Consider the following 11510-nt stretch of genomic DNA (forward strand, 5'->3'; position numbering starts at 1 on the left):
TTGTCATTGATACCCCAAATAACATGAAGCCTTTGATAGACCCCTTCTCAAAACTTTTGTTTACTCTACATTCTCAAGAAGAGCTGATTTATAGCTTAATCAAACTAAGAGACAATAAAGATTATTATATCAAATTGGCTGCAGGTCCATCTCTATTCATGCAGTGCGGACAACCCACACCTTTCGGCTCGTCGTGCTCGACCTCTTAAAGACCTATTTTCGTCGAAGCTTCGTCTTCTTCGGCCTTCGGTAGGCTTCGCAATCCATTTTCGAGCAAACGGCGTACGATTTACAAGACACAACCGGCTGGAAAAGGTGCTTGCCTCACGCTGGGCAATATCTCATTGAGAAAGGAGGAGGTGACTTTAATGTGCCCCTCGTCTCGTGAGCAATCGCGGTGAGGCACCCGACGTGCCCGTAAGAGTAAGATCGTTAATCTTTCCGCGCCGATCGGTCTCAGATAGTAATTGTTACGTTCTCGTTCTCGCGCCTGACTGCCTGTCTGCTTGCCCGGCCGCCTGGCTGCCTCACTATTCTCGAGTATGTGCCCACCTTCCTGCCGTTGATCGGTAGTTCTTTCGTTTATGGTGGGAGTGCCGACGAGAGCACTCATCCACCACTAGTGTTAATGCCTTTGGCAAGTTTGTTCACATTACAGTACCGCTGATCTGTTTCTCGTCTTCGTCCCTTAACCCCTTCATGTTCGTCCTTCCTGCCCTGTTTGAACAACCCATAAATTTACAACTCCCGCCCTTCATCGACGTGCGTGATATCCCGAAAAGTTCGCTGATCCAATGTCCTCCCCGTAATCTAAAAACGTTAACTGCTTGCGCCAAGGGTCGATAGAGACTTGACAAGAAAACCTGTTTCAACCTAAAACTCTCCTTTCGCAGCTCCACCTAAATATACTTGGATTCGGGTTAATCGTCCTGACTCTTCTTTTCGTTCATCGGAGTGTAGGATTCGATGGGATAAGTTAGGGACTCAAGCTGGGAAAAAGGCAAAGACGTATGACTGCTACGTGATTCGTATTTACAAACGATTCATTTAAATAAATGGATTCAACGAAACTCGTTACAGAATTATGTACCCTACGTCCAGATGCATTTTGTAAGATTTGCGAGCAAAGTATCCACTTCTAGCAGGCGTTTCACTTTATGTGCCTCACTTCCAATTATATTTACAATTGGTCCCTACAAAGATTCAATCGCAGACTTTTTTTCGATTGAAGATTACTAAAAGTGAAATTCGTTACAATTCTAAACTATTAAATCTCGCTCTTGATTGGAAACAAACATGTAGTTCCGATTTCATAAGAGCTATGGATTAGATTGTTTAAAAGTAGATTGCACTAACCCAAAAGAGCTATTTTGCTATGTATTTATTGTCGTCCTTTAGTTTCATTTATACAAATGAAATATTTTTGCTCATTCGAAAACTTTAAAAGGCAAAAAATCAAAATGCACAGTAAAGTAAACGCCTGCTCGGAAATGTAGTATAACTCGCCCCACATGTTACTCTAGGACTAGTTCCGAACGAGACGCAGCTCGCTCTCGAGTGGATTCAAATAGCTTAGCATTTCAGGTAAATAAAAATTATACGTTGAGAGGCTATCTTAGGAGCGCTAATATATAATATATTTAGGTACTTATAGTTCGATAGCCGTCAAGTATAATCATATATTCAAAGACATACAGGGTTTCTGATCAAACAATTCTATTCCCTGATTTTGAAGGTTTCACTAGACCTTTGTCTTATGTTGGCCACACCTGCATCTTTAAAGACGATATCAACATGTCGAAGTTCATAAGTATAAGATTAGTTCCGCAGCTGCCAGTCATTTTTGAAGTAAAACTATCCTCGGCTGTAACTCCAAGCGATTACGTTATTGCTTCGACAGGTCAATATAAGCTACCACAATGCTATTTTCCAAAAATTTTTAATTTTAAAATAAAAAAATTATTATCTAACTTGGGATGATAACATATATTTGTAACTTTTAACAGTCATATTACATTTTTATCTCAGCGTTTGTATTGACGACGTGATAGACCTGAATACATGTTCAATAATTTTTCCGCACAATGCTGACGCTAGTATCGTCTTGAATGTCAAAACTTGAAGTCGTTTTGCAATTCCTCGACCCATGGAAGATAAGACTCCTTGTGCAACTCTGTCTACTCCTTACTCTTGTCCAACCGGTGCCTACCAGCTTAGACGAGATAAGTTCTATACCAGAAACCAGTAAGTAACAGCTGATCGAGTTCAGCGATCGTGCTTGGTCAATTCAAGAGGTTGCTGATCGGTCCAGTGATCCCTCCAAACTACTGGTGATGGTGAAGGAACATCCTGATCGGAATCTTGAACGTCTATTTCCTCATCCTCGTCCTCAACAGATTCCATATATGTCCTCCCAGGCCCTGGCCCAGGCCCAGATTCTACTCCGGGTTCTATTTTTCGTTGGTCTGGTCCAACATTCGTAGAAGGTGGAGAATTAGGAGAAATGTCACCAACCAACTGACTGATCATCCGGAAGGCACTTGGTTTCCTCTCCGTTTGCCTAGCATTATTATCAATCATCTCGACTCGTTCAATAGTTACAGGTCCAGTGACGACTGCCCGGAAGGCACTATTTTCGCCGCCCATTCCGCCGACAGAACATCCCGCGGTACGGTTGATATCCAAACCAACGGAATGCGGTACAGGTTGTTGCGGTGGCGGCGGTGGCGAGCGTTTTAAAAGGTTCATTCGTTGATGGCGCCGCCACTTTGCCCGTCTGTTGGAAAACCAAACCTAAGAGTCACGAGTTAGGTCGTTAGAAGACTTGTGATTAATTGATAGATGCATGGAGATCTCATGTGCTCTTCAAAAGAGGAGCGTATGTGCTTACCTGTACGCGAGCCTCCGATAAGGAGGTCTTCGAAGCCAGACGTTCCCGCGTTGATACGCAGGGGTAGTGAGATCTCTCAAACTCCTTTTCAAGCTCTTCTAGCTGTTCCGGGCTAAAGGTTGTCCTGTTGCGGCGGAATTTGGGTTGTTCGGAGTCATCAAGGCTTCCATCATCTGGATCACCGTCGGCACAAAAATCACCTATTCGACGTAAAATTTGAGGTTAGTGAAAAAACTAATCAGAAATGAAAGAAGTTTAATGTTATAAACTACCACATTAGTACACACTTGTCAGAAGAGTGGCTATATAGATAAATGCCCTGCATTTGCAAAAAGCCCTTTTTACCAGACTTACATACATGATCCTTTATAGTTTTTAGCAGGTAGCTGGTATATGTCAGCTATTCTTGACCAGCAGAACCTATGTAAGGCATCGTTAATTAAAAATGATAGTAAATTACTATTCAGGCATTTCTTCCAATTACGCTGCAAATATCTTCGAATCTGACGTCATTTGGAAAGGATGTGCGCGCTACAGACTAATCTTATTAAACACAATACAAAAGTTTTACACGCAAAAAATTCATCCGTATGAAAGTCACGAACTAGTAGCTAGGTCTCGAACATGAGAAAAATTAACCTGATATTGATGTATTTTCGTAAATAATCTGCGAACTTTTGGAAGGAACTGATGAATTCGGTATGAAAATTCTAAAACGGTTGATGACTTTCTTTTCGTAAATAATCACAAAAATGTTATGAATGATTGGGGAAAAATTCTCAGAGCACTAACGAGCTTACCCGAAAAATCTAGGAACGCGAATGTAAGTTCGCCTGCACGTGGTCTGCACACACGCTCGCCCAAGCGCATGGTGCGTATGCGCGCGCGCGTATGTGTGGTTCGAGTTCGCATGATGAATGGCCAGACGTTTTATAAAACCTATATTGTTTGGTTGCGATCATTGCGCCTGTTTACGCACTGCTAGTTTATATTTAGAAGCTAGTCATTCAGCACTCTTGAAAGGTTCGAATCCTCTGAGTTGCAAGTTTCTCTAAATTTATATAAATTAAATCACACAAGTAAATTTTTTCCTTTTTATATTTAAGTCTCAAATTTTAAGGAACTTTTCGTAGAAAATTCTAACCGTTCCTAAAAAACTTAAAAATTTATCGTTGTAATTTTTGCAAGTTTCAAAATTTTTGGTAAACCGTAAGTAATTGCTTATTTAAATAAACATCGAAAGTTATACGAGAAGTGAAAGCTATACAAATGTTTTCTACAAGGGACCCAGCAGTTTATACCGGCTTTCTGTAATGTTCTAACGCTTTCCGCACTGATCTTTTTCCCAGGCTCGCATTTTGCCATTTTTCTGCGTTGTTTTTCAAACTGTGGTCAAGTTTTTTTATGTCAAAATGTCTTGAATCGCATGCCAACAACAGATGTGCTTTAAAACATTTTTAACAGTTTGAGGAGTGGAGTGGAGTAGAGTACAGTAGAGTAGAGTGGCGTGGAGTGGTGTGGCCTGGAGTCGACTCGAGTGGAGTGGAGTGGAGTCGCGTGGAATGGAGTGGCGTCGACGGAGTCGAGTGGAGAAAAAGAATTATTTCGCATTCAATCAAATTATCGCATTTTTTTCGAAAACAAAAATTTAACAAAAAAGATTTTACATCCAAATAAGTTCTATAAAAATTGCCTTTTGGTTTTTTGTGACAAAAGTTCGTTTACGAAAATCGTGTGTGCAAAAAAAAATCGTCTATGAAAAGGTGGGATTTTCAGAACATCTTGGTTTTATATTTTCCAAATTCTAAGAAAAATATATTCAAGATAATGATGCAAAACCCGACATAATTTATTTTTTGCAATATTAGAAAAAAATTCTGTAAGGATAAGAAAATAATTCTACTAGTAAAAATCACCAGAATCTGTAAAATAAAATCCGAATATATGAATTACTCAAAAACTATGAAATCCAAAATATGCGTGTCGCCGAATTTCCTCTAAAAAACAGCATACACCATACGCTCGATTTAATTTCCCCGTTCTCGGTCTTCCGAAAACTGCTGGCCCATACAGTTTCTCAGGGGAGCAGGGCGAGAACGGTTGCGACTGCCGAATCGGAAGGGCCGCAATACGCAAGTACTCAGTCAAGTGTATTGACCAATATTATGCATTCCAATTGGAAATAGTTCAGGCGGCCCTGACTGTTTACGTTTGGATCCCCGAATTCAGTCAATAGCTATTTGCAGGCGAACTCCGATACTTGACTGAAATAAAGAAATTTGTGTATTTTATCGCTAAGAAATTCTGCGACATCAAGTGTAGAACCAGAATTATTGTTCGGCATAGAAGAATCTTTTCATATTATTTCAATATTTCACCTGAATAATAAACTATTTAAGAAGCTAGATAAATTAAAATAAAATGAAGATCAATGCAAATTTAAGGATTTAGAATTATTAGTAGTGTAAAGTAAAACAGTTTAAATTTAACTAATGTAAAATTCTTTATTAAAACACATAAACTGAAATATAATTTTTAAGTGTGAGAGCACTTTCTATTAAAAAAAAAAACTATCTACAGCCTTTGGGAATTTAAAATGAATGACGTTAACGTTAACGACTATTTTTTAACTTGTATAGTGCTAAACCCTGAAATTTACGTAATGGTAATTTAGATTTCTTTAAGGGTTCCTGCAAAGGTTTTTTTATCAAATTCCTTGAAAGAATCCGCCGAGGGCGAAGTAAATGTCTGGGATTCTAGGACAGTTTCGAAGTCAGAAAATGGAACGGACTTCTTTTTTTTTTTATTTTTAGAAGAAAGTAAGGTTGATTCGATTTTCGACTTTAAGAAACATGTAAGGTATCCCGAGAAAAAATTGCAGTTGGAGTGAAATGGAGTTACTTAATCCAATACATGTTCCGCAGCATGATTAATAACTTCATATGGAAGAATCGACAACGTAGCGGTTAAAGTTTGGAAAAATACTCACTATAAGGCAAAAGCTATTAACATTTTGTCGATAAACTAGAAGGGTCAAAGAACTACCAATATTATAAGATGTAAGAAAGAAGTTTCGAAATGTCATTCTGATAGGAAATTTGTGTGATGAAAGTTAATCTCTTTATTAAAACTGATCGTATGACCGAAGAAATGTTTTTTATTGTCTTCCAAATTGATGTGAAATCAATTCGATGACATTGTAAAGTTTGAAGAAAGGTTGTCCAGATGGACATATTGATAGGGTTCTCATCCTGAACGAAAGAGACATTATTGGATAAAATAATTTCCAGGGAACTAGAAAGATTGAACATCGATGGCGGCCAGTGTTTTCATTTATAATATAAATAGCTTCCATATCCGTTTGGTATTTACAAAGTGATGTAAAATAATTCCAGCATCTTTGACACTAATCTGAGATGTTTGAAAGATAATTTATGCGGAGAAAAATATTTTATTTTTTATCATTGTTATTTATTATGTACCCTGATTTACACAATACATTTTTCTTCCGCAATGGAATAAACTTGGCGTTGATATTTTCCAAACCTAGGTGAAACTTTCTTTGAAATACGGTTAATTTTTAACAATTTGAAATTTTCCCCTATAACAACTTTTATTTTCTGATTCTTTCTTTGATTAGACCGAGTATACACTACATATTGGAACTACTCAAACAAGTATAAACAATCTTGTTTAGTTTCTTTATTTGCGATTTCAAAAATTGCAGAATAATATCTATTTTATAAAAAAAAAGTTATTTTGGAGACAAACAAATCGAAAGCTTAACGAAGAAGGTCAGTAAATGAGGCATTTAACCCTGTTGCATACCTCTAAACGAAAAGTCCAATGAAGAGAACCACATATAATGACTGAAACCCGATAATTACATAATTGCTTTTTACACAACTTAAATTGAACTCCATCATACGACTGAGTTTTTTATATACTCTTAGCCAACTTTCTAATTTTTCATGTAATTTTAAAGCCCTAATCTTAGAAAATAAAGCATTAATCATCAAGATTCACAATCATCGATTGATGGCGGTGTAATGATATCGAATGAGAAAGGCAGATCGATAGACCTACCTTGGAGATATCCACGGGCGATTGCATCGGCTGCCTGAAGAGCATGATCTGGACTCGCAGCGACGGATGCCGACGCAACTGCAGCCGCTGCGGCTGCAGCAGTTCCAGGACTCAAAGGCGAAGGAAGTAAAAGTGCCGAAGCTGCACTGGACATTCCCGATCCCAGGGGCGGCAGTACCCAAGGATGACCTCCTGCGCCGGGACCTGGCCATCCTGATGATAAGTGGTGAACCGAAGAGGGATGATGGTGCCCTGAATTAAAATATGGATGCGGTCCAGCTGCATATAGACCGTAGCCAGCGGCTCTTGCAAATTCAGCTGCGGCACGTTCCGCCGCACGATTTCGTAGAATTCGGTTGATACTACTCACAGACGGTGCAGTTGCGTTACTGCAAACTCCTGTAATAAAAAATAATAACGTGATCTATTTTACATTTCATATGTTATTATGATGGTTATGTTAGTCACATCAAGAAAAATGGAGTGTCAAATTTTTAGTGTAAAAATTTAGATGGGCAATTTTACACTCCATCATCAGGGAGACCATCATTTTTCAGTCATTTGAAAATCTTCAGTTTGAGATTTACAATCTGAAATAGTCAATTTTTCAAATGTGTGCAAACTGTATGGTCACGTGATTATTTAGTGTTTGCATATATAATTCTAAGGTTAATACTAGGAAACACGTATTTCACAGTTTGATAAAAATTCTCAAGAATGAACAGACATTTTTTTCAAAGCGCAGTATTTACCGCACGAGCCTAAGTATTTATAATTTTCTTTTTGTCAATTGTGCGATTGTTGCCGGATCTTTTTCTCCCCCGGTTGTAAGGTTCCGAAAAGCATGCAAGGATGTAATTTTATGCACTGAGCACGAATATGGCTATACAAATTTTGAAAAATATGATTGTAAAAGTCGGTACCCTCGTGAATGGTCACAGCAATAGTGTTGGTAAAACCCGTACCCATTTCAAACGTCTCATGTGAAGCGGAAAGGCACCTCTGCGACTGGTCACAGAAACAATGTTGGCTAAACTATTACCCCTTTCCAACGTCTTGAGCGAGTGAAAGGGCACTCCTGTTAAAGGTCATAGAAATATTTTTATTCAAACTGCTACCCCTTTTAATGTTTCGTGGGAGGCGATAAGGCACCATTGTGAACGCTCTCACAAATATTGTTTGTCAAACCCCTACCCATTTCCAACGTCTCATGGGAGGCGGGAAGGCATTCCTATGCCTGGTCACAGAAGTAATGTTGACCAAACCGCTACGCCTTTTAAACGCATCGTGGGGGATCTGGTAAGGCACCCTTGTGATTGGTCACAGCAATAATGTTGGTAAAACCTCTACCCATTTCCATTATATATTAAACCAAGGACACTTTGTAATAAAACTCAGCACTAAGCGAAGAATTTCAGCTCATTCTGTGAAAACTAATTTTTGACAACTCGCGAAGTATAGAAGACATTTTTAAATGTTCCTGGACTTATTTTAAAGATACATTTCCATGGGTTCTTAATTAATGTCACTTCATAATTTTTAATTTGGAGCTACGCGGATTTTATTATTGCACCTTTTCCTGCAATTGATGAAGTGTAATAATATACATTGATTGAAATCCCCGAGTAGAAAATGCCCTAATATTCCCAACTTTAAACAGGGAACTGGTCGGCTGTTATAAAGGGTAACTTGACTAGAAAATGTCTATAGACAATTACAGGGAAGTTTAGAGAGGCCCTAACTTAGAATTTAGACAGGCACTATTCAAATACGACAGTTTTTTCCCTAAATTTGTCAATATCAAGATAAAAATGGTATTTTTAATAAATTATAATCATAGGAGTTTTTATTTATACAGTAAATTCAAGCCCTAAAGGGTAAACAAGCAGTACCGTGTCCATGCCAATGGAAATTTCTATCAATTCATTATTTTCTCGAGGGGACCTTGTAAAGCCCTCGACAGGTGAAACGGGTAATACGGCTGTGAGTGCAAAAAAATAATTTGATGTTATGATGCTTAATTATACTTAAATAAAAAAAATTAAAAATTAAAAAAATTATTGAGGCTTGAACGTTTAAAATTTTCATTTTTCTAATAAAATTTTAAACATTTGGTGCCTTTAAAATTTAAAAAGAATTTTTCATTAATTCATTAATTCATTAATAATTAATTTTTATTCCCAGCTAATCCGAAAAATGTATCCTCCCGTGCAGAAATGACGACTCGGTTTTGGTAGGGTGCTAGTTATTTTACTTCAACTTTATTGGGGCGCTGAATGGGAAATCTGGAAAGGACCCGACAAGAACTTCACACTTGATAGAAAAAGCACTAGCCTAGACTCTCTAACTTGATCCAAACGGGGGTGCCTTTCTATTGCCCGACTAAACAGTAAGGTCCTTTCTAGATCCTTGCTCTATTTCTCTATTAACTGCTAATTTGATTATAGGTTATGTGGTGATTGTTATGGTTTACGAGATTTCGTAATAATTACCATTAAAGTTTTTCCCAGATTTCTGAAGTGTGATGCTATGGTTGTAATAGTAAAAAGGTTTAACTAACACGGTGCCTAATCTATTACCAGAATTTTCTTATTCACAGAAGGAAAATATTAATCCAAATGTATAATACATTTTCTTTGCAATAGTTAAATCTAAACATTTTACACCTTTATGTAGCCTCTGTTAAACACTATTCCGTTTCCTCGTATTTTTATTGACATTAAACTCTAAAATATACTTCGCACGTTATCCTAAAACTAAATTAATTGTTGAATTTGACTATGGAAGACTTATTACTTATAACTAAAGAGTTATGCAGTTTATTAAAATTTCCGCAAGCACCTAGAATCGAACGCAGGCATCGCACGCTTATAAGTCGAACGCCTAATCACCATAGCTACAATGTCACGCTAAGTACAATATCATAGATACTTGACGGCATTCATCCGATACTTTCGAACTTGGGAAAATAGATTATTGAAACTGGACTTGTTAAATTTGATTTCTAAACGTACTTAGAGAATTTGAAATAAAATCAATATTTAAGGAAAATTCGTTTCAAATTTTAAAGGCACCAAATGTTTTAAATTTTATCAGAAAAAATGAAAAATTTTAAAGTTTGAGTCTCCGTAATTTTTTTTTATTTTTTAATTTAAGTATAATTAAGCATAATAACATTAATTTTTTTTCACTCACAGCCATATTACACTTTTTACTTGTCGAGGGCTTTACAAGGTCCACTCGAGAAAATAATTAATTGATAGAAACTATTTTTAATATATATCTTTATGAATAAAGCCTTTCATCTAGTTTGATTACAAAATATAGTGCTAAAAAGTGAGCGTCAAGTAGCACACAACAATAAGCTGTCGAGAGCCAGCCGAGGGAAAACTCTTTTTCTTTTCATGATTCCGCAAATAATAATAAAATAACCAATAATAAAAGACACATAATCATGAACCTCACAAGGCATCAAACTTTTAGATCAAATAAGGCTATCAAACATAGGCTTCAATGCCATGGATACAGTACTGCTTGTTTACCCATCAGGCGTTGTATTTACTGTAAAAATAAAGACTCCTATGATTACACATGTCCACAAAAAAAACAAAAGTGTCTGTGCAATTGACCAGACCTACATATTCTTATGTATTTTTCGACGCTGAATCCGAATTTGCAATAAAAAAGTAGGGTCCAGCTACTTTTTTATGGGGTTTTGCTCGAAAAACCCCATTTTTACGGTTTTTTCATGGTTTTTTTTAAATAAAAAAAAATAAAGAAAAATTTCATTTTTTTGACTTCAGAATGGAATTCTACGGGAAAAAATACTAGAACTTTTTTCGACCCTTGATCATAAAGTAAGACTTAGAACCTATGTATAGCGATATTCATGAACTCCATTATAATATTTTTAGCTTCTTTTAAGAAGTGCCTTAGAGTTTTAATGGGTTAATCAATTGAGTTTGTAGAATTTTCGCTAATACTTCGCAACTACGATAGTGAGATGTTGGATACTAGATATTGGCGATATATATTTTTATTTTTGTCTTCCAAAAAAATATTTTAAATAAAGATTTAAAGTGTTTTACGCTTACGTACATGTTTCTCGGCAAATGACCGGCGTAAAGGATTTCTGACACGCTTTTGACCTCTTTCTGAAGATGTTTCTCTCTTCATCATCCAGCAGTAGTTTAATTCAACTATCCAAAATGCAGAGAGTATCTAATGATTGCAAAGTTCAAGTTCATCATTCTAGCAAATATCTAGTATCCAACATCTCACTATCGAAGTTGCGAAGTATTAGCGAAAATTCTACAAACTCAATTGATTAATCCATTAAAACTCTAAGGCACTTCTTAAAAGAAGCTAAAAATATTACAATGGAGTTCATGAATATCCCTATACATAGGTTCTAAGTCTTACTTTATGATCCAGGGTTGAAAAAAGTTCTAGTTTTGTGATTCATGCAGTGGAAAACCTCCAGAACAGTATCCAAAACATCGATTTTTTGAAAAAAATATCAATTTATCACGTT

The 11510-nt window shown here is 36.7% G+C and overlaps 1 protein-coding gene across 2 annotated transcripts in view; it reads right to left on the minus strand.

Moving 5' to 3' along the window:
- Nucleotides 1-1995: 1995 nt before the first annotated feature.
- The window catches only part of LOC117169186 (paired box protein Pax-6-like), a 244369-nt gene continuing 234854 nt past the window's right edge, over nucleotides 1996-11510 (minus strand). Inside the window, exons 4-6 of one of the 2 annotated variants that reach the window (XM_033355411.1) lie at nucleotides 6977-7375; nucleotides 2891-3090; nucleotides 1996-2793 (exon numbers count right to left, since the gene is read on the minus strand). In XM_033355411.1, coding sequence (XP_033211302.1) covers nucleotides 2266-2793; nucleotides 2891-3090; nucleotides 6977-7375 — 1127 coding nt within the window. In that variant the 3' untranslated portion in view covers nucleotides 1996-2265. The remainder of the gene's footprint in view (nucleotides 2794-2890; nucleotides 3091-6976; nucleotides 7376-11510) is intronic. The other variant, XM_033355413.1, reaches the window with a different exon arrangement.

The sequence above is a fragment of the Belonocnema kinseyi genome, chromosome 3, assembly GCF_010883055.1.
Source record: "Belonocnema kinseyi isolate 2016_QV_RU_SX_M_011 chromosome 3, B_treatae_v1, whole genome shotgun sequence".
Taxonomy (NCBI): domain Eukaryota; kingdom Metazoa; phylum Arthropoda; class Insecta; order Hymenoptera; family Cynipidae; genus Belonocnema; species Belonocnema kinseyi.